Genomic DNA, 24432 nt, shown 5'->3' with positions numbered 1-24432 from the left:
GAGAGGGAGCAAAACGTGACCACCTCTTGGGGAATAAGGGTAGGTGATTGAAGTGTTAGTGAGGGATCACTTTGGACCAGTGACCATAATTCCATTAGAACATAGAACGATACAGCGCAGTACAGGCCCTTCGGCCCTCGATGTTGCACCGACATGGAAAAAAAAACTAAAGGCCATCTAACCTACACTATGCCCTTATCATCCATATGCTTATCCAATAAACTTTTAAATGCCCTCAATGTTGGCGAGTTCACTACTGTTGCAGGTAGGGCATTCCACGGCCTCACCACTCTTTGCGTAAAAAATCCACCTCTGACCTCTGTCCTATATCTATTACCCCTCAATTTAAGGCTATGTCCCCTCGTGCTAGCCACCTCCATCCGCGGGAGAAGGCTCTCGCTGTCCACCCTATCTAACCCTCTCATCATTTTGTATGCCTCTATTAATTCACCTCTTAACCTTCTTCTCTCTAACGAAAACAACCTCAAGTCCATCAGCCTTTCCTCATAAGATTTTGCCTCCATACCAGGCAACATCCTGGTAAATCTCCTCTGCACCCGTTCCAAAGCTTCCACGTCCTTCCTATAATGAGGCGACCAGAACTGTACGCAATACTCCAAATGCGGCCGTACTAGAGTTTTGTACAACTGCAACATGACCTCATGGCTCCGGAACTCAATCCCTCTACCAACAAAGGCCAACACACCATAGGCCTTCTTCACAACCCTATCAACCTGGGTGGCAACTTTCAGGGATCTATGTACATGGACACCGAGATCCCTCTGCTCATCCACACTACCAAGAACTTTACCATTAGCCAAATATTCCGCATTCCTGTTATTCTTTCCAAAGTGAATCACCTCACACTTCTCCACATTAAACTCCATTTGCCACCTCTCAGCCCAGCTCTGCAGCTTATCTATGTCCCTCTGTAACCTGCAACATCCTTCCGCACTGTCTACAACTCCACCGACTTTAGTGTCGTCTGCAAATTTACTCACCCATCCTTCTGCGCCCTCCTCTAGGTCATTTATAAAAATGACAAACAGCAACGGCCCCAGAACAGATCCTTGTGGTACGCCACTCGTAACTGAACTCCATTCTGAACATTTCCCATCAACTACCACTCTCTGTCTTCTTTCAACTAGCCAATTTCTGATCCACATCTCTAAATCACCCTCAATCCCCAGCCTCCGTATTTTCTGCAATAGCCGACCGTGGGGAACCTTATCAAACGCTTTACTGAAATCCATATACACATCAACTGCTCTACCCTCGTCTACCTGTTCAGTCACCTTCTCAAAGAACTCGATAAGGTTTGTGAGGCATGACCTACCCTTCACAAAACCATGCTGACTATCCCTAATCATATTATTCCTATCTAGATGATTATAAATCGTATCTTTTATAATCCTCTCCAAGACCTTACCCACCACAGACGTTAGGCTCACCGGCCTATAGTTACCGGGGTTATCTCTACTCCCCTTCTTGAACAAAGGGACCACATTTGCTATCCTCCAGTCCTCTGGCACTATTCCTGTAGCCAATGATGACCTAAAAATCAAAGCCAAAGGCTCAGCAATCTCTTCCCTGGCTTCCCAGAGAATCCTAGGATAAATCCCATCCGGCCCCGGGGACTTATCTATTTTCACCTTGTACAGAATTGCCAACACTTCTTCCCTACGCACCTCAATGCCATCTATTCTAGTAGCCTGGGTCTCAGCATTCTCCTCCACAATATTATCTTTTTCTTGAGTGAATACTGACGAAAAGTATTCATTTAGTATCTCGCTTATCTCCTCAGCCTCCACACACAACTTCCCACCACTGTCCTTGACTGGCCCTACTCTTACCCTAGTCATTCTTTTATTCCTGACCTACCTATAGAAAGCTTTTGGGTTTTCCTTGATCCTACCTGCCAAAGACTTCTCATGTCCCCTCCTTGCTCGTCTCAGCTCTCTCTTTAGATCCTTCCTTGCTTCCTTGTAACTATCAAGCGCCCCAACTGAAACTTCATGCCTCATCTTCACATAGGCCTCCTTCTTCCTCTTAACAAGAGATTCCACTTCTTTGGTAAACCACGGTTCCCTCGCTCGACCCCTTCCTCCCTGCCTGACTGGTACGTACTTATCAAGAACATGCAATAGCTGTTCCTTGAACAAGCTCCACATATCCAGTGTGCCCAACCCTTGCAGCCTACTTCTCCAACCAACACATCCTAAGTCATGTCTAATGGCATCATAATTGCCCTTCCCCCAGCTATAACTCTTGCCCTGCGGGGTATACTTATCCCTTTCCATCACTAACGTAAAGGTCACTGAATTGTGGTCACTGTTTCCAAAGTGCTCACCTACCTCCAGATCTAACACCTGGCCTGGTTCATTACCCAAAACCAAATCCAATGTGGCCTCGCCTCTTGTTGGCCTGTCAACATATTGTGTCAGGAAACCCTCCTGCACACATTGTACAAAGAACGACCCATCTAATGTACTCGAACTATATCTTTTCCAGTCAATAGTTGGAAAGTTAAAGTCTCCCATAACAACTACCCTGTTACTTTCGCTCTTTTCCAGAATCATCTTCGCCATCCTTTCCTCTACATCCTTAGAACTATTAGGTGGCCTATAGAAAACTCCCAACAGGGTGACCTCTCCTTTCCTGTTTCTAACCTCAGCCCATACTACCTCAGAAGAAGAGTCCCCATCTAGCATCCTTTCCGCCACCGTAATATTGTCCTTGACTAGCAGCGCCACACCTCCCCCTCTTTTGCCCCCTTCTCTGAGCTTACTAAAACACCTAAACCCCGGAACCTGCAACAACCATTCCTGTCCCTGCTCTATCCATGTCTCTGAAATGACCACAACGTCAAAGTCCCAGGTACCCACCCATGCTGCCAGTTCCCCTACCTTATTTCGTATACTCCTGGCATTGAAGTAGACACACTTCAAACCACCTACCTGAACACTGGCACCCTCCTGCGAAGTCAAATCTGTGCTCCTGACCTCTATACTCTCAATCTCCCGTACCCCAAAACTACAATCCAGGTTCCCATGCCCCTGCTGAATTAGTTTAAACCCCCCCAAAGAGCACTAACAAATCTCCCCCCCAGGATATTGGTGCCCCTCAGGTTCAGATGTATTTTAGTTTTAAGACAGCTATGGGGAATGATATGTCTGGCCCAAAAGTTCTAAATTGGGGCAAAGCCAATTTTGATGGTACTAGACAGGAACATTCAAAAGTTGATTGGGGGAGCCTGTTTACAGGCAAAGGAACGGCTGGTAAGTGGGAGGCTTTCAAAAGGGTGTTAACAAGGGCTCAGGGTGAGCACAATCATTTTAGAGTGAAGGTCAGGGCTGGTAGAAGCCAGGAACCCTGGAAGGGGCTGGTTTAGCTCACACGGCTAAATCGCTGGCTTTTAAAGCAGACCAAGCAGGCCAGCAGCACGGTTCGATTCCCGTACCAGCCTCCCCGGACAGGCGCCGTAATGTGGCGACTAGGGGCTTTTCACAGTAACTTCATTGAAGCCTACTCGTGACAATAAGCGATTTTCATTTCATGACTTGGGATATTGAAACCCTGGTCAAAAAGGAGACGACATATGACATGCATTGGCAGCTGGGATCAAGTGGATCCCTTGAAGAGTATAGAGGTTGTTGGAGTAGAGTTAAGAGCGAAATCAGGAGGGCACAAAGGGGACACGAGATTGCTTTGGCAGATCAGGCAAAGGAGAATCCAAAGAGCTTCTACAATACATAAAGGGCAAAAGAGTAACGAGGGAGAGGGTAGGGCCTCTTAAGGATCTAAAAGGTCGTCTATGTGCGGATCCACAAGAAAGGGGGACATCGAAATAAATATTTCTCATTGGTGTTTACTGTTGAGAAAGGCATGGATATTAGGGAACTTGGGGAAATAAAGAGATGTTTTGAGGGGTGGACATATTACAGAGGAGGAGATGCTGGAAGTCTTAAATAAAGCTCATCAAGGTAGATAAATCCCCGGGACCTGATGAAATCTATCCTGGGACCTTGTGGGAGGCTAGGGAAGAAATTGCGGGTCCCCTAGCAGAGATAATTGAACCGTCGACAGCCACAGATGAGGTGCCTGAAGATTGGAGAGTTACAAATGTTGTGCCTTTGTTTAAGGACAGCCGCAGGGAAAAGCCAGGGAACTAGAGACTGGTGAGTCTAACGTCAGTGGTGGGTAAGTTGTGAGGAGGTATTCCGAGTAAGATCTACAAGCATTTAGAGAGGCAAGGACTGATTAGGGACAGCCAGGATGGCTTTGTGAGTGGAAAATCATGTCTCACAAATTTGATACGAGTTTTTTGAAGGGGTGACCAAAAAGGTAGATATGGGCAGTGCAGTCGACGTTATCTACATGAACTTTAGCAAGGCCTTTGACAAGGTACCTCATGGTAGGCATAAGGTGAAATCTCATGGGATCCAGGGTGAGGTAGCCAACTGGATACAAAATTGGCTTGACGACAGAAGACAAAGAGTGGTTGTAGAGGGTTGTTTTTCAAACTGAGGCCTGCGACCAGCGGTGTGCCTCAGGTCCACTGTTATTTATATTAATGATTTGGATGAGAATTTAGGAGGCATGGTTAGTAAGTTTGAAGATGACACCAAGATTGGCGGCATAGCGGACTGTGAAGAACGTTATTTAGAAATGCAACGGGATCTTGTTCAATTGGGCCAGTGGGCAGGTGAATGGCAGATGGAGTTTAATTGAAATAAATGTGAGGTGATGCATTGTGGTAGATCGCAGGACTTACTCAGTGAATGGTAGAGAATTATAGAACAAAGAGATCATGGAGAACAGGTTCACAGCTCCTTGAAGGTGGAGTCACAGGTGGGCAGGGTGGTGAAGAAGGCATTCAGCATGCTAGGTTTTCTTGGTCAGAACATTGAATACAGGAGTTGGGATGTCTTGTCGAAGTTATACAAGACATTAATAAGGCCACACTTGGAATACTGTGTTCAGTTCTGGTCACCCTATTATAGGAAGGATGTTATTAAACTAGAAAGTGCAGAAAATATTTATTAGGATGCTACCGGGACTTGATGGCGTGAGTTACAAGGAGAGGCTGGATAGAGACTCGGAACTTTTTTATCCCTGGGGCTTTGAAGGCTTTGGGGTGATCTCAGAGGTCTATAAAATAATGAGGGACATATATAAGGTAGAGAGTCAACATCTTTTCCCAAAGGTAAGAGTTGTCTAGAACTAGAGGGCATAGGTTTAAGTTGAGAGGGGAGTGATACAAATGGGTCCAGAATGGCAACATTTTCACACAGAGTGGTGAGTGTCTGGAATGAGTTGCCAGAGGCAGTAATAGAGTCGGGTACAGTTTTGTCTTTTAAAAAGCATTTGAACAGTTATATAGGTAAGATGGGAAGAGGGATTGGGCCAAATGCAGGCAATTGGGACTAGCTTAGTGGTATAAACTGGGCGACATGGACAATTTGGATGGAAAGGCCAGTTTCCATGCTGTAAACATCTATGATGCAACAGGTTAGTGAGGATGGGGTCTTTTCCATCCCTCCCGGGTTGGAGCGGGCCCATCGATTGCGGAGACAGAAGGCCAGATTGGGGGGAACCACCATGAATTATTATATGGCTCGAGATAGCTGGATATGAAGCAGGCCCCGAGATGGGTGAAGGACACTCAAGAGTGCAGAGGGGAGGGCCACCCCATCAGAATATATCAAGACGTTGCGGCAGAGTTGGCAGGGTGCTGCGTGGCATTCAATGAGGCCTAGGTGACCCTAGACAAGCGCAACATGCGTTTTGGGATGGAGTAGCCGCTTGTCCTAGTGCTACTTTCAGAGACAGATTACTATTTCGACCCGTCAGAAGAAGCAAATGACATTGTTAATAAACACGGATTTGGGGGGGGGGGGGGGGGGGGGCTGTTGTTATGGGGCTTGTTGCTGGGGGTTGCTTCCGGGTGAATTTGGGGTTCACTGTCTAGTTGGAACTGTTGGGAGATGGGGATTTGTTTTCTTCCCATAATGTTTGATATTAAAGTTGGGTATGGGTTGGGGAGCTGTTCATGGATTCAATGTGAAAGATTGTATTTTTTTTTTACCTTAGGCGGGATTCACCCTGATAGCAGGTTTGCTGGCTAACAGGAGCCGAGAGGGGAAGGAACTCGGTATTTGGAGTAGGCAATTCAGCCCAACGAGCCTGCATTCAATCAAATCGTGACAGGTCTGTTCCTGGTCTCAAATCCACTTGTTTTTTAAAAAAATCAAAAACTTATCAATCTCTTTCTTGAAATCATTTAATGACTCCAATTCCACTGCACTATGGGGTAGCGAGTTCCACAAATTCACCACCCTCTACGGGAAGTAGTTCCTCCTCATCTCAGTTTTAAATCTACCATCTCTCAACCTTATCTGTAACCTCTCATTCTAGATTTCCCTACAAGTGGGAACATTTGGTCTATGTTTACTTCATCAATCCATTTAACACTTTATACACCTCGATCAGATCCCCTCTTATCCTTCCAAACGCCAGCGAGTATAAACCCAAACTGTTTAATCTCTCCTCATACGTCAACCCTTTAATCCCCGGAATCAATCTGGTGAATCTCCTCTGATCTGCCTCCAATGCCACCACATCCTTCCTCAAATAAGACAACCAAAACTGGACACAATACTCCAGATGTGGTCTCACCAACACCCTGTACAATTGCAACAACACTTCTCTACTTTTATACTCCAGTCCTTTTGCAATAAACGCTAACATTCCATTTGCCTTTTTAATTACATGCTGATGGCTCCAGCTGGTTACCTATGGGGGGGGTTCTTTTGATTCTTACGGTATCAAGCTTAATAAAGACTAATACAGATTAGTATAAGTATTCGGTTGTGATGTGATGGTACAGGTTCCTTTGTATTTGAAATAGTTTGATGAAGGTGATGGTGGCCATCTTGGGTGAGCCTGGAGCCAGTGCAGGTTGGGGCCCTGTCAGATTGCCTCGCCGGGAGGGCGGGAGATATGGCTGAACCTGGTATCTTTTCCCATGGTCAGGTTTACTCGCAGATTTGTTTTTTTGTGTTGGGCAGGTCTTTGCTCCCTGGGGTCAGGCGTGTGGGTCAGTGATCGTAATATTGGATCATGCCTCACATTATGTGGATGGTGTGTTGGAGTGGGGTTGCTCTCTGTGAACCCCCTGGAGGTTGCTTGCGGAGAAAGGTTTTTGCGAGCGAATAGCTTCGGCCATTGGGGAGTGTGGAGTTCAATAAGAATGAGGCAATTTCTCCCTCTTTGCTCTGGAAAGTTATTTGGGGGAAGTAATATTTCTTGCAAGTAATATAGGGGTTATATCTGGAAGGGTGGAGAGGCGGAGACTGGTGGATTCTATCCTCGAGGTGGACCGTCAATACGACTGTCCCAAACCCGCAGATGGATTTAGAGTTGTCAACCGGAAAGACGGTGAGCCAACGTGGTCATCGATGGGGAAGTTTGATGAGATGGGGAGAAGGCCAGCCGCTTGTTAGCTCACTAGCTGAAAGAGCAGGCTGCCTCGCAGGAGATAGTTCAGATCAGAGAATCAGGTGGTGGGTTGGTTTCTGCCCCAGAGACGATCAAAGAGGCATTTCAGACCTTTTACCATGGGCTGTACAAGTCTCAACCTCCGGAGTCGTCGTCAAAAATGTTCCAATTTTTAGGTGGGTGGAGCAGCATAGAAGGTAGGAGTTGGAGGCACTGACTGGACCGGAGTAGATTATGAACTATATTAGTCTAATGCACATGGGTAAAGCACCAGGTCCAGATGGTTCCCTGCTGAGTGAAGAGGGAATGAGCAGGGAGGGAGGGAGCACAGTGTCCTTGTATGTGGACGATTTGTTGTTGTACATTACAGATCATCTCTCCAACGTGGGGGAGATAATGGTGATGCTATGGAGGTTTGGTTCCTTTTCGGGGTACAAGTTACCCATGACAGGTGCGAGGCTACTGTTTCCGTCCCACCAGGGCCAGTTTCCAGCATCTGAGAATTTGGGTGGCTCATGATTGAGCCTCACTCCCTCACTCCATAAGCTTGCCCAGTCTGGTTGATGGGTTGAAGGCCGATTTGAAGAGTCCAGACAGTGAAGATGAATATTCTCTCAAGATTTTTGTTTTAGTGTCTCCCAGTCTTTCTCTCAAAGGCATTTTTGGTATGATCAATAAGTAAACATCTACTTTTGTTTGGGCAGGCAAGACCCCTCTAGTTTGTAGGGATTTTTTTTTTAAAAACAAAGGGATAGACGGGATTGGGGGGGGGGGGGCGTTATTACTGGGGACGGTTTAGCTCAGTTCATTGGACAGCTGGTTTGTGATGCACAGCGAGACTAAGTGTGGTTTCATAGAATTTACAGTGCAGGAGGCAATTCAGCCCATCGAATCTGCAACGGCCCTTTTTTTTTTTTGCAAAGAGCACCCTACCTAAGCCCATACTCCCACCAGATCCCCTCTTGTCACAAGTGGGCTTCAATAAGTAACTGTGAAAAGCCCCTAGCCGCCACATTCCGGTGCCTGTTCGGGTAGGCCGGGACTGGAATTGAACCCGCGCTACTGGCATTCTTCAGCAGTACAAGCCAGCTGTTTAGCCCACTTGTGCTAAACAAACCCCGATGTTATGAAAGGGACGGTGGATGGGTTTTACTCAAGATGGCAGCCGTTCATTACCATTTTTTAAGGAGCTGCTTACCGTCAGCTGTTGGGGTCGGGGTAGTTTTGGTACAGCGCTGGGTGAGGATGGATGGGGTTGTGTCGAGGATTTTTTTGTAATAATGTAAAGTTTGTTTAAATGGTTTGAATATGCTGTAATAAATGAAATATTTTGAATAAAAAAAAGTAGTGATGGAATACTCCCCACTTGCCTGGATGAGTGCAGCTCCAACAACATTCATGAAGCTCGACACCATCCAGGACAATGCAGCCCCACTTGATTACTCCTCATTCCATAAACATTCAAACCCTCCACGATCGACGAGCAGTGGCAGCCGTGTGTACCATCTACACGAACGACTGCAGCAACTCACCTTCGAAACCCACGACCACTACCATCTAGAAGGACAAGAGCAGCAGATACACAGGAACCCCTGTGGGCAGCACGGTAGCATGGTGATTAGCATAAATGCTTCACAGCTCCAGGGTCCCAGGTTCGGTTCCCGGCTGGGTCACTGTCTGTGTGGAGTCTGCACATCCTCCCCGTGTGTGCGTGGGTTTCCTCCGGGTGCTCCGGTTTCCTCCCACAGTCCAAAGATGTGCGGGTTAGGTGGATTGGCCATGTTAAATTGCCCGTATGTCCTAAAAAGTAAGGTTAAGGGGTGGGGGGTTGTTGGGTTACGGGTATAGGGTGGATACGTGGGTTTGAGTAGGGTGATCATGGCTCGGCACAACATCGAGGGCTGAAGGGCCTGTTCTGTGCTGTACTGTTATATGTTCTATGTTCTAACCCCACCACCTGGAGGTTCCCCTCCAAGTCCCTCACCACCCTGACTTGGAAATATAATCATTGTTCAATTCACTGACACTGGGTCAAAATCTTGAAACTCCCTCCCCAAAAGCACGTGTGGGTGTACTTAGAACACCCACTTGGACTGCAGATGTTTAAGAAGAAAGCGCACCACCATCACCATCTCAAGGACAATTAGGGGTGGACAATAAATGCTGGCCTAGCCAGTGAAGACCACATCAAGACAGAATCTCAACTCAGCACGAGAAATTGTGCCTAATGAAGTATTTATAATTTAAATTTACTTGCCATCCTCAACTGCATTCTTCACAGCACGCAGACCATCACGCACCGCATCTTTGATTTGTGTTAAAGTGTGCTTGTTTGGTCCCTTGAGAAGCAGAGTCACTGACCGAGGATTATCACATTGCTCAACAAAGGTGAACTTCTCTTCCCCCTGGATTTAAATGAAAATTCTTTAGTCCATTCTTTGTGATCAACAAATCTGATTCATAACACCAGATAATGGGACATCAAACAGGAAATGCTGAAGTACTCAGTAGGTCTGGCAGCATCTTTCGAGAGAGAAACAAATTTAACAGGGTTCAAAATCTGCAGTATCGTGTTACTGTTTTAGTTACCACTGTTATGGTTTAAAACAGGTTTTTCCTGAAGAGAATCACAGCAGAACTCGCGTCACACAGTCTCCCATTTCTGAATAATTTGTTTACATCTACTAAAGACCAATAACAGACCTTTGTTTCATTTACAGGGACAGGAGTAGGTCATCAGCCTATCGAGTTTGCTCCACTATTCAATATTATGACTACTCCCATAACCCTTTACGTTATTGTCAATCAGAAATCGCTATCATAAACATCCTCTACGATGAAGCTTCCACAAACTCTAGGGCAGAGAATTTCAAAGACTCTCAACCCTGTGCGTAAAGAAATTCCTCTTCATCTCGGTCTTAAGTGGCTTCCCCCTTATTTTGAAATTGTGTCTCCTGGACCGAGACTGCTCAACCAAAGGAAAGATCTTGTCTGCATCTACCCAGTCTATTCCTTTGAGCATTTTGTGGTGTTTCAATTGAATTGCGCCTCATTCTTCGAAACTCTAGAGAATACAGGCCCAGTTTTCCCAATCTCTCTTCATAATACAGTCCCACCACCCTCAGAACAAGTCTGGTGAACTTATGTTGCACTCCCTCTCTGGCACTAATATCCTTTCTGGAGGTATCAGGACCAAAACTGCACACAGTACTCCAGGTGCCATCAAACCAAGCTTCTGTACAATTGAAGCAAGACTCAAAACATCTTGCGTTAAAGGTAAACATTCCATTCACCTTCTGAACCACTTGCTGCACCTACATGTTAGCCACAGTCCCGGTGTACATCCACACTTTCCAATGTCTTACCAATTAAGTCCTGCTACCAAAGTGGACGACCTCACATTTTCCCACATTATATCCCATTTTCCATGCTCTTGCCCACTCCTTAAATCCATCCAAATCCTTCTGCTTTACATCTTCTGCACATCCCCACCTAGCTTTGCATCACCCACCAATTTGGAAATATTACATTTGGTAGATGAGTATGTTCTCAAGTCCTGGAGCAGGTTGGAACAATAACCTGACAGGGTGCACAAACTGAAGCAAAGCTGACACCTGATGCCAAAGGCTTGCTTACAAATGCCTTCAACTTTCTTAGGGCAAGCACACAACTTTCAATGGAAACATATATTTCACACTGAATACAATTGACAGCCAAATATTAATTTGCTGTTTTAATCTTAAAGACAAAGTATACAGGAACATTAAAGTGTGTACTGCATCACAGTATAAACCAACAATGAATTCTATTACAATGGAGAGAAAAGGCAAATATCACCACCTACCAGTGTGTGTTCATACACAAGTCCAGCGTGTCCCAAGCACTCTGGAGTGAGATCCTCCACAGAATTCATGGCAATACCCCCACAAGCAAGTGTCAGTCTGAAATATTTAAGGGGGACATTAGTTCAAGATTTAGGTACACGCTGTAAAACAAATCACAAGGGGCGGCACGGTAGCACAGTCGCTTCACAGCTCCAGGGTCCCAGGTTCGATTCCCGGCTTGGGTCACTGTCTGTGCGGGGTCTGCACTTTCTCCATGTCTATTAGTGCGCTTCCTCTGGGTGCTCCGGTTTCCTCCCATAGTACAAAGATGTGCAGGTTCGGTCGATTGGCCAGGGTAAAATTACCCTTTTGTGTCCAAAAAGGTTAGGTGAGGTTACTGGGTTATGGGGATAGGGTGGATGTGTGAGCTTAAGTGGGGTGCTCTTTCCAAGGGCTGGTGAAGACCAGATGGGCCAAATGGCCTCCTTCTGCACTATAAATTCTATGATTCACTGCCCTAAAAGGATTAAACCCCAAAATTAAAATAATCACCCTAGACAAATGGCCCAAGGCACTTCACAAATCAATGAGTTAACAGGAAATATTAGGAGGGACCAAATGCTGGGTCATGGGTGTGTTCTAAATGGATTGTCAAAAGAGAATAGATCAGGAGGTGTGGGATCAGTTTAAGGAGGAAATTAAAGGGTGCAGCAACTAAAAATCACAAGAGAGTCATACATGCACAAGTTCAGAAAAGCCTGCTTCAAAAAAGCATCAAAATATTTGATATGGGAGAAAAGCTCAAGGCAGAAATTTCCAGTGATCAGAACTATTAAAGTTGCCATTTTCTTAATCATTTTCATAAAAATCCAATGGCCAGACATGTAAATCAAGGAGGATCCAGGGCAAGGCTCCCAAATCGCTGGATATCACTGGGTACGAAATCAGATTGACACATTTTTCCAACCTCCCCGTGACTATTTTTTCAGCTCTGCTGGATATTTGACATTTACAGGAATCCCTTAATTATTCCAGAACTAAGGGGTCAAAGCGTGAGCAGATACCAAAAGAGAAAATGCTGGAAAAGCGTGTGCAGATGGTTGTTATTCCCAAAGCAACCGACTCCAGATTATCTGAGCCATGTGGCCATGGAAGTGGCAAGATGGCCACGGATGCGGACCGTGTAAAGGTCCATTGAGTGAGTGGTGTGGGCTATTTGGCAGTGCACTGCACTAGCACCAGTGCTTGTTGCGATAAGCTTCGAATAAACAGGCTGAGATCAGTGATCTGGCGAATCATATCACCAGGGTTGTGGATAATGCTTCAAACTGACCAGGAGGAGTTGGAGTTCAGGTGAAGGAAGATTTAGAAAAGTCAAGAAAGTAGAATCATGTGATGATCTGAGTAACGATGAGCATAGGTGGACTAAGTTGATCATTGCAATAGTGCATCAAACAAATACGGTCACTCGAAGTAACAGCTGCAAAAAAATAAATTAAGCTCTTTAACTTAATGTGCAAAACATTTACAAAACCAATGACACCCGGCCCATAGCCCTGTAGCTTACAGCACTCTGTGCAGATCCACATACTTAAAGAACGAGTTTAGAGTCTGCCTTTACCAACACTCAGGCACCGAATTCCAGACTCCCACTATCCTCTGCACAAAAAAAGTTCTTCCGCATAGAACATGAAAGCACAAAACAGGCCCTTCGGCCCTCGATGTTGTGCCGAGTTTTGTCCGAAACCAAGATCAAGCTATCCCACTCCTGTCATTCTGGTGTGCTCACTGTGCCTATCTAATAACCGCTTGAAAGTTCCTAAAGTGTCCGACTCCACTACCACAGCAGGCAGTCCATTCCACACACTAACCACTCTCGGACATCCCTCCTGTATCTCCCACCCTGAAAGTGTTATGTTATGCCCCCTTGTAACAACTACATCCACCCGAGGAAATAGTCTCTGAACGTCCACTCCATCTATCCCATTATCATCTTATAAACCTCTATTAAGTCACCTCTCATCCTCCTCCGCTCCAAAGAGAAAAGCCCCAGCTTTCCTCATAAGACCTATCCTCCAAACCAGGCAGCATCCTGATGAATCTTCTTTGCACCCTTTCCAATGCTTCCACATCCTTCCTATAATGAGGTGACCAGAATTGCACACAAACTCCAAATGTGGTCTAACCTAGGTCTTGTACAGTTGCAGTATAACCTCACGGCTCTTTAACCCGTTAATAAATGTTAACACACTATAGGCTTTCCTCACGGCTCTATCCACTTGGGTGGCAACTTTCAGAGATCTATGGACATGAACTCAGATCTCTCTGCTCCTCCACATTCTTCAGAACCCTGCAGTTAACCATGTAATCCACATTCAAATTTGTCCTACCAAAATGAATCACCTCTCACTCATCAGGGTTAAACTCCATCTGCCACTTTTCAGCCCAGCTCTGCATCCTATCAATGTTTCTTTGCAGCCTACAACAGCCACTACATTGTTCACTGCTCCCCAATCTTGGTGTCAACAGCAAATGTACTCACCCAACCTTCAACTCCATCGTCCAAGTCATTGATAAAAATCACAAATAGCAGAGGACCCAGCACTGATCCCTGTGGTACACCGCTGGTGACTGGGCTCCAGGATGAAAATTTACCATCAACCACCACCCTCTGTCTTCTATGTGATAGGCAGTTACTGATCCAATCGGCCAAATTTCCCTCTATGCCATGCCTCCTTACTTTGCGCATGAGCCGAACATGGGGAACCTTATCAAACGCCTTAACTAAAATCCATGTATACGACATCAACTGCTCTACCTTCATCTATGTACTTGGTTACCTCCTCAAAGTATACAATCAAACTTGTGATGCAAGACTTACCCCTCACAAATCTGTGCTGACTATCCTGGAATAAGCTGTATCAAGCCTAATGATCATAAATCCTATCCCTCAGGACCCTCGATGACCGAAGTGAGACTAATCGGCCTATAATTCCCAGGGTTATACCTATTCCCTTTCTTGAACAAGGGGACAACATTCGCCTCTCTCCAGTCTTCTGGCACTATTCCTGTAGACAGTGAGGACATGAAGATCAAAGCCAAAGGCTCTGCAATCTCATCCCTCACATCCCAAAGAATCCTAGGATATATCCAATCAGGCCCAGGGGAGTTATCTATACTCAGGCTGCTCAAAATTTCTAACATCTTCCTTCAGAATATCTACCTCCTCCAGCCTACCAGCCTGCATCGCACTGTCCTCAACAACATGGCCCCTCTCCTTTACGAACACTGAAGAAAAGTATTCATTAGGGCCTCTCCTAGATGTTCAGACTCCATGCACACATTCCCACTGCTGTCCTTGACCGGCCCTAAATATCACCTTGGACATTCTTTTATTCCTCACAAGTGTAAAAAGCCCTGGGGTTTTCCTTGATCCTAAGCGCCAAGGACTTCTCATGCCCCCTCCTAGCTCTCCTAAGCCCTTTCTTGAGCTCCTTCCTAGCTATCTTGCATCCCTCACGTGAACACGTGGCTGCAGGGATGGTGCAGGAGGGAGGGTTTCAGATTCCTGGACAATTGGGGCTCATTCTGGGGTAGGTGGGACCTCTACCAACGGTATGGTCTACACCTGGACCGGGGGGGGGGGGGGGGGGGGGGGGGGGGGGGAAGGGGGGGAAGAGGGGCGGTTTGCTAATGCTCTTCGGGAGGGTTTAAACTAGTTCAGCAGGGGATTGGGAACCTGAATTGCAGCTCCAGTACACAAGAAGCTGAGAGTAGTGAGGTCATGAGTAAGGTTTCAAAGTTGCAGGAGTGTACCGGCAGGAAGGAAGGTGGTTTAAAATACGTCTACTTCAATGCTAGGAGCATCCGGAATAAGGTGGGTGAGCTTGCGGCATGGGTTAGTACCTGGGACTTCGATGTTGTGGCCATTTCGGAGACATGGATAGAGCAGGGCGAGGAATGGTTGTTGCAGGTGCCGGGGTTTAGATATTTCAGTAAGCTCAGGGAAGGTGGTAAGAGAGGGGGAGGGGTCGCATTGTTAGTCAAGGACAGTATTACAGTGGCTGAGAGGACATTTGACAAGGACTCGATTACTGAGGTAGTATGGGCTGAGTTAAGAAACAGGAAAGGAGAGGTCACCCTGTTAGGACTTTTCTATAGGCCTCCGAAAAGTTAGAGAGATGTAGAGGTAAGGATTGCAAAGCTGATTCTGGATAGGAGCGAAAATAACAGGGTAGTTGTTATGGGGGACTTTAACTTTCCAAATATTGACTGGAAACACCATTAGATGGGTCCGTTTTTGTCCAATGTGTGCAGGAGGGTTTCCTGATGCAGCATGTAGATAGGCCAACAAGAGGCGGGGCCGCATTGGATTGGGTACTGGGTAATGAATCAGGACAGGTGTTAGATTTGGAGGAAGGTGAGCATTTTGGTAATAGTGGCGACAATTCGATTACGTTTACCTTAGCAATGGAAAGGGATAGGTATACACCACAGGGCAAGAGTTAAAGCTGGGGGAAAGGCAATTATGATGCGATGAGGCAAGACTTAGGGTGCATCGGCTGGAGAGGAAAACTGCAGGGGATGGACACAATGGAAATGTGGAGCATAGAACATAGAACAGTACAGCACAGAACAGGCCCTTCGGCCCTCGATGTTGTGCCGAGCCATGATCACCCTACTCAAACCCACGTATCCATTCTATACCCGTAACCCAACAACCCCCCCTTAACCTTACTTTTTAGGACACTACGGGCAATTTAGCATGGCCAATCCACCTAACCCGCACATCTTTGGACTGTGGGAGGAAACCGGAGCACCCGGAGGAAACCCACGCACACACGGGGAGGACGTGCAGACTCCACACAGACAGTGACCCAGCCGGGAATTGAACCTGGGACCCTGGAGCTGTGAAGCATTTATGCTAACCACCATGCTACCGTGCTACCGTGTTCAAGGAACAGCTACTGCGTGTCCTTGATAAGTATGTACCTGTTAGGCAGGGAGGAAGTCGTCGAGCGAGGGAACCATGGGTTACTAAAGCAGTTGAAACACTTGTCTAGAGGAAGGAGGAGGCTTATGTGAAGATGAGACGTGATGGTTCAGTTGGGTAGCTTGAGAGTTACACGTTAGCTAGGAAGGCTCTAAAGAGAGAGCTAAGAAGAGCCAAGTGAGGACATGAGAAGTCTTTGGCAGGTAGGATCAAGGATAACCCTAAAGCGTTCTATATATATGTCAGCAATAAAAGAATGACTAAGGTAAGAGTAGGGCAGTCAAGGACAGTAGTGGGAAGTTGTGTGTGGAGTCCAAGCAGATAGGAGAGGTGCTAAATGAATATTTTTCGTCTGTATTCACACAGGAAAAAGACAAAGTTGTCGAGGAGAATACTGAGATACAGGCTACTAGTCTAGAAGGGCTTGAGGTTCAGAAGGAGGAGGTGTTAGCGATTCTGGAAAGTGTGAAAATAGATACGTCCCCTGGGCCGGATGGGATTTATCCTAGGATTCTCTGGGAAGCTAGGGAGGAGATTGCTGAGCCTTTGATCTTTAAGTCATCTTTGTCTACAGGAATAGTGCCAGAAGACTGGAGGATAGCAAATGTTCAAGAAGGGGTGTAGAGATAACCCTGGTAACTATAGACCAGTGAGCCTTACTTCAGTTGTGGGCAAAGTCTTGGAAAGGTTTATAAGAGATAGGATGTATAATCATCTGAAAAGGAATAATTTGATTAGAGATAGTCAACATGGTTTTGTGAAGGGTAGGTCGTGCCTCACAAACCTCATTGAGTTCTTCGAGAAGGTGACCAAACAGGTGGATGAGGGTAAAGCAGTTGATGTGGTGTATATGGATTTCAGTAAAGTGTTTTGATAAGGTTCCCACGGTAGGCTATTGCAGAAAATACAGAGGCATGGGGTTCAGGGTGATTTAGCAGTTTGGATCAAAAATTGGCTAGCTGATAGAAGACAAAGGGTGGTGGTTGATGGGAAATGTTCTGACTGGTGTCCAGTTACTAGTGGTGTGCCACAAGGATCTGTTTTGAGGCCGTTGCTGTTTGTCATTTTTATAAATGACCTGGAGGAGGGCGTAGAAGGATGGGTGAGTAAATTTGCAGATGACACTAAAGTCGGTGGAGTTGTGGACAGTGCAGAAGGATGTTACAAATTACAGAGGGACATGGATAAGCTGCAGAGCTGGGCTGACAGGTGGCAAATGGAGTTTAATGCAGAAAAGTGTGAGGTGATTCATTTTGGAAGGAATAACAGGAAGACGGAGTACTGGGCTAATGGTAAGATTCTTGGTAGTGAGGACGAGCAGAGAGCTCTCGGTGTCCATGTCCATAGATCCCTGAAAGTTGCCACCCAGGTTGATAGGGTTGTTAAGAAGGTGTATGGTGTGTTAGCTTTTATTGGTAGAGGAATTAGGGTTTCGGAGCTATGAGGTCATGTTGCAGTTGTACAAAACTCTGGTGCGGCCGCAATTGGAGTATTGCGTGTAGTTCTGGTGGTGACATTATAGGAAAGATGTGGAAGCATTGGAAAGGGTACAGAGGAGATTTACAAGGATGTTGCCTGGTATGGAGGGAAGATCATTTGAGGAAAGGCTGAAGGACTTGAGACTGTTTTCATTAGAGAGAAGGTTAAGAGGTGACTTAATTGAGGCATACAAGATGATCAGAGGATTAGATAGGGTGGACATTGAGAGCCTTTTTCCTCGGATGGTGATGTCCAGCACGAGGGGACATAGCTTTAAATTGAGTGGAGACAGATATAGGGCAGATACTCGCCAACACTAAACGCATTCAAATGGTCATTGGATAGGCATATGGACGATATGGGAATAGTGTAGATGGGCTTTAGAGGGGTTTCACAGGACGGCGCAACATCGAGGGCCGAAGGGCCTGTACTGCGCTGTAATGTTCTATGTTCAAGTGCCCTCACTGAACATTGTGTTATCATCCTTACATAAGCCCCCTTCTCCCTCTTGACAAGACATTCAACCTCTTTTGAAAACAAAGGTTCCCTCACTCGACCATTTCCTCCCTGCCTGACAGGGACATACGTATCAAGGACAGGCAGTATTTGCTCCTTGAACAAGCTCCACATCTCAATTGTGCCTATCCCCGACAGTTCCTGTTTCCATCTTATGCTCCCCAATTCTTGCCTAATTGCATCGTAATTACCCTTCTCCCAGTTATAAACCTTGCCCTGCCGTATGTTCCTATCCCTCTCCATTGCTATAGTGAAAGTCACCAAATTGTGGTCACCATCTCCAAAGTGCTCTCCCACAACCAAATCTAACACCTGTCCCAGTGCATTACCCAGTACCAAATCCATTGTGGCCCCGCCTCTTGTTAGTCTGTCCACATATTGTGTGAGGAAACCCTCCTGCACACTGGATAAAAAGAGCCCCATCCAAACTATCCGAATTATAGTGGTTCCAATCTATATTTGGAAAGTTAAAGTCACCCATGACAACTACCCTGATACTAAGATTGGTGGAGTTGCAGATAACGAGGGGGGACTGTCAGAGAATACAGCAAAATATAGACAGATTGGAGAGTTGGGCAGAGAAATGGCAGATTGGAGTTCAATCCAGGCAAATGTGAGGTGATGCATTTGGAAGATCTAATTCAAGAGCGGACTATATGGTCAATGGAAGAGTCCTGGGGAAAATTGATGTACAGAGAGATCTGGGAGTTCAGGTCCATTGCACCCTGAAGGTGGCAACGCAGGTTGATAGAGTGGTCAAGAAGGCATACAGCATGCTTGCCTTCATCGGACGGGGTATTGAGTACAAGAGTCGGCAGGCCAGGTTACAGTTGTATAGGACTTTGGTTAGGCCACATTTGGAATACTGCGTGCAGTTCTGGTCGCCACATCACCAGAAGGATGTGAATGCAGAGGGTGCAGAGGAGGTTCACCAGGATGTTGCCTGGTGTGGAGGGTGCTAGCTATGAAGGAAGATTGAGTAGCTTAGGATTGCTTTCATTATCTGAAAGACGGAGGTTGAGGGGGGACCTGATTGAGGTCGACAAAATTATGAGAGGCATGGACAGGGTGGATAGCAACAAGCTTTTTCCAAGCGTGGGGGTGTCAATTACAAGGGGTCACGATTTCAAGGTGAGAGGGGGGGGGGGGGGGGGGGGGGGGAAGTTTAAGGGAGATGTGCGTGGAAAGTTTTTTTACGTAGAGGGTGGTGGGTGCCTGGAATGCTTTGCCAGCGGAGGTGGCAAAGCCAGGCATGGCAGCATCATTTAAGATGCACCTGGACAGATATATGAACGGGTGGGGAACAGAGAGAAGTAGATCTTGGAAAATAGGCAACAGGTTTAGATAAAGGATCTGGATCGGCGTAGGCTGGGAGGGCCGAAGGGCCTGTTTCTGTGATGTAATTTTCTTTGTTCGTTCCCGCACCCATCCAAAATCTGCATTGCGATCTTTTCCTCCACATCTCTGTTACTGTTTGGGGGCCTCTCGAAAACTCCTAACAAAGTGACCGCTCCTTTCCAATTTCTAACTTCAGCCCACACTACCTGGATAGGCAGATCCCCCTCAAACCAACTTTCTGGAGCCATTATACTATCCTTGATCAACAATGCTATCCTCCACCTCTTTTACCACCTTCACTGAGCTTACTGAAACATCTAAACCCCGGAACCTCCAACAACCATTCCTGTCCCCGTTCTACCCACGTCTCCGTGATGGCCACAACATCGTAGTCCCAAGTACCAATCCACGCTTCAAGCTCACCAACCTTATTCCTGATGCTCCTCGCATTGAAGTACACACTTCAAACCACCTTCATGCCTGCGGGTCCACTCTTATGACCTTGGTACCTTCCTTAGTACTGCACTATCCTCAAATTCCTGAACTCCAGCAACACTATCACCTGGACTACAAATCAGTTTGCCATCCCCCTGCCAAATTAGATTCAACCCGCCCACGAAGAGCTGTAGCAGATTTCCCTCCCAGGATATTGGTGCCCCTCTGGTTCAGGTGTAACCCATCCTGTTTGTACAGGTCCCACCTTCCCCAGAATGTGCTCCAATTATCCAAGTAACTGAAACCCTCCCTCCTACACCAACCCTGTAGCCACGTGTTTATCTGCACTCTCTCCCTGTTCCTCACCTCCCTCCTACACCATCCCTGTAGCCACGTGTTTAACTGCACTCTCTCCTGGTTCCTCACCTCGCTAGCACGTGGCACTGGCAGCAAACCAGAGATAACAACACGGTCTGTCCTGGCTCTCAGCTTCCACCCTAGCTCAGCTCCCCAAACTCCTGTTTTACATCCCCGTCCCTTTTCCTACCTATGTCGTTGGGACCGATGTGTACCACGACTTGTGGTTGTTCTCCCTGCCCCTTAATGATCCTGAAAACACGATCAGAGACGTCACGGACCTTGGCACCCGGGAGGCTAACACACCAACCGTAAGCCTCTATCGTTGCCACAGAACCGCCTATCTGCACCTCTAACTATCGAACCTCCAATAACTAATGCTCTCCCCCCTTCCCATCTGAGCCACAGGGACAAACTCACTGCGAGAGGCCTGATCACCGTGGCTTACCTCTGATAGGTCGTCCGCCCCAACAGTATCGAAAACGGTATACCTGTTATTGAGGGGAACAACCGCAGGGTTCCCTGCACTGACTGGTTCTCCCCCTCCTTTTAAACGTCATCCAGCTACCTTCATTCTTAGGAATAACTACATCCCTGTAGCTTCTATCTATAACCGACTTACCTCCCGAATGATCGTCCAGCTCCAGTTCCCTAACATGGTCTTTGAGGAGCTGGAGATGGATGCACTTCCCGCAGGTGAACTCAGCAGGGCCATTGACGGTGTCTCTCACCTCGAACATTGCGCAGGAGGAACTGCCCTCTCTGCCATCCCTTCCATTTATCCACTTGACAATTACAGGAGGAAAAAAAAGCTCAGCTGATTTTCACACTGTTTGTGTATGTTTTAGAACTTAGAACATAGCACAGTACAGGCCCTTCAGCCCATGATGTGCCAACCATTTATCCTAATCCAAGATCAACCTCACCTACACCTCTTCAATTTACTGCTGTCCATGTGCCTGTCTGAGAGTCGCTTAAGTGTCCCTAATGACTGACTCCACCACCTCTGCTGGCAGTGCATTCCACACACCCACCACTCTCTGGGTAAAGAACCTACCTCTGACATCTCCCCTATACCTTCCTCCAATCACCTTAAAATGATGTCCCCTCGTGACAGCCATTTCCATCTTGGGGAAAAGTCTCTGGCGCTCCACTCTATCCATGCCTCTCATCACCTTGTACACCTCTATCAAGTCACCTCTCCCTTCTTCGCTCCAGTGAGAAAAGCCCTAGTTCCGTCAACCTTTCTTCACAAGACATGCCCTCCAGTCCAGGCAGCATCCTGGTACATCTCCTCTGTACCCTCTCCAAAGCATCCACATCCTTCCTATAATGAGGCGACAAGAACTGGACACAATATTCCAAGTGTGGTCTAACTAGAGTTTTATAAAGCTGCAGCAATCCCTCTCTTAATGAAAGCCAACCCACCATACGCCTTCTCAACAACCCTATCAATCTGGGTGGCAACTTTGAGGGATCTATGTACGTGGACCCCAAGATCCCCCTGTTCCTCCACACTTCCAAGAATCCTGCCTTTAACCCTGTATTCAGCATTCAAATTCGACCTTCGAAAATGAATCACTTCACATTTATCAAGGCTGAACTCCATCTGCCACTTCTCAGCCCAGCTCTGCATCCTGTCAATGTTGTGTTTTAACCTGCAACAACCCTCAACACTATCTGCAACTCCACCAACCTTCGTGTCATCGGCAAACTTACTAACCCACCCTTCCACTTCCTCATCCAAGTCATTGATAAAAACCACAAAGAGCAGAGGTCCCAGAACAGATCCCTACGGGACACCACTGGTCACCGACCTCCAGGCGGAATACTTTCCATCCACTACCACTCGCTGTCTTCTTTTGGCCAGCCAATTCTGTATCCAGACACCAGATTTCCCTGTATCCCATGCCCCCTAACTTTCTGAATGAGCCTACCATGGGGAACCTCATCAAATGCCTTACTGAAAGCCTTATACACTACATCCTGCGGTCATCTCCCTGCAAAACAGATATACCGCTTTGGATACTGTTGAGGGAGATGGCTCACCAGGGGAAGGCAGCAGCAGCCAGGTTCATGGCACCGTGGCTGGCTCTGCTGCACAGCAGGGCAGGAAGAAAAATGGCAGGGCTATAGTGATAGGGGACTCGATCGTAAGGGGAATAGACAGGCGGTTCTGTGGACGCAATCGAGACTCCAGGATGGTATGTTGCCTCCCTGGTGCAAGGGTCAAGGATGTCTCGGAGCGGCTGCAGGACATTCTGGGGGGGGGAGGGTGAACAGCCAGCTGTCGTGGTGCACATAGGCACCAACGATATAGGTAAAAAACGGGATGAGGTCCTACAAGCGGAATTCAGGGAGTTAGGAGTTAAACTAAAAAGTAGGACCTCAAAGGTAGTAATCTCAGGATTGCTACCAGTGCCACGAGCTAGTCAGAGTAGGAATGTCAGGATAGATAGGATGAATGCGTGGCTCGAGAGATGGTGCAAGAGGGAGGGATTCAAATTCCTGGGGCATTGGGACCGGTTCTGGGGGAGGTGGGACCAGTACAAACCGGACGGTCTGCACTTGGGCAGGACTGGAACCGATGTCCTAGGGGGGGTGTTTTCTAGAGCTGTTGGGGAGGGTTTAAACTAATGTGGCAGGGGGATGGGAACCAATGCTGGAAGTTGGAAGGTAGTAAAACAGGGACAGAAACAAAAGGAAGTAAGGGGAAAAGTGCAAGGCAGAGAAGACATAGTCAGAAATCCATAAGGGCGACAGTACAAGGTACAGTGACTGAGGGGAGCACAGTGAATAGGCCCAGTAATAACAAAAGGAATAAAACTGGAGATGTTAAGATTCAAAACAGAGGTAAAAAAACCAACATAAGTGTACTTTACCTGAATGCTCGTAGTATTCGGAATAAAGTAAATGAGTTGGTGGCACAAATCATCGTAAATGACTATGATTTAGTGGCCATTACTGAAACATGGTTAAAGGATGGTCACGACTGGGAGTTAAATATCCGAGGGTATCAAACTATTCGGAAGGACAGAGTGGATGGTAAGGGAGGTGGTGTTGCTCTGTTATTTAAGGATGACATCCGGGCAATAGTAAGGGATGACATCGGTGCTATGGAGGATAAGGTTGAATCCATTTGGGTGGAAATCAGGAATAGTAAGGCGAAAAAGTCACTGATAGGAGTAGTCTATCGGCCACCAAATAGTAACGAGATGGTGGGGAAGGCAATAAACAAAGAAATAACTGATGCATGTAGAAATGGTACAGCAGTTATCATGGGGGATTTTAATCTACATGTCGATTGGTATAACCAGGTTGGTCAAGGCAACCGTGAGGAGGAGTTTATAGAATGTATCCGCGATAGTTTCCTAGAACAGTATGTAATGGAACCTACGAGGGAACAAGCGGTCCTAGATCTTGTCCTGTGTAATGAGACAGGATTGATTCATGATCTCATAGTTAGGGATCCTCTCGGAAGGAGCGATCACAATATGGTGGAATTTAAAATACAGATGGAGGGTGAGAAAGTAAAATCAAATACTAATGTTTTGTGTTTAAACAAAGGAGATTACAAGGGGATGAGAGAAGAACTAGCTAAGGTAGACTGGGAGCTAAGACTTTATGGTGGAACAGTTGAGGAACAGTGGAAAACCTTCCAAGCGATTTTTCACAGTGCTCAGCAAAGGTTTATACCAACAAAAAGGAAGGACGGAAGAAAGAGGGAAAATCGACCGTGGATATCTGAGGAAATAAGGGAGAGTATCAAATTGAAGGAAAAAGCATATAAAGTGGCAAAGATTGCTGGGAGATTAGAGGACTGGGAAATCTTTAGGGGGCAACAGAAAGCTACTAAAAAAGCTATAAAGAAGAGTAAGATAGAGTATGAGAGTAAACTTGCTCAGAATATAAAAACAGACAGTAAAAGTTTTTATAAATATATAAGACAAAAAAGAGTGGCTAAGGTAAATATTGGTCCTTTAGAGGATG

General features: G+C 46.5%; 1 protein-coding gene across 1 annotated transcript in view; it reads right to left on the bottom strand.

The window, feature by feature from the left end:
* cct6a (chaperonin containing TCP1, subunit 6A (zeta 1)) overlaps positions 1-24432 on the bottom strand; it is a 117243-nt gene that overhangs the window by 26789 nt on the left and 66022 nt on the right. The window contains exons 8-9 of the mRNA XM_038784071.1: positions 11345-11441; positions 9758-9905 (exon numbers count right to left, since the gene is read on the bottom strand). Coding sequence (XP_038639999.1) covers positions 9758-9905; positions 11345-11441 — 245 coding nt within the window. The remainder of the gene's footprint in view (positions 1-9757; positions 9906-11344; positions 11442-24432) is intronic.

Source organism: Scyliorhinus canicula, chromosome 24 (assembly GCF_902713615.1).
Source record: "Scyliorhinus canicula chromosome 24, sScyCan1.1, whole genome shotgun sequence".
Classification (NCBI taxonomy): Eukaryota; Metazoa; Chordata; class Chondrichthyes; order Carcharhiniformes; family Scyliorhinidae; genus Scyliorhinus; species Scyliorhinus canicula.
This window is presented reverse-complemented; position numbering and strand designations above follow the sequence as displayed.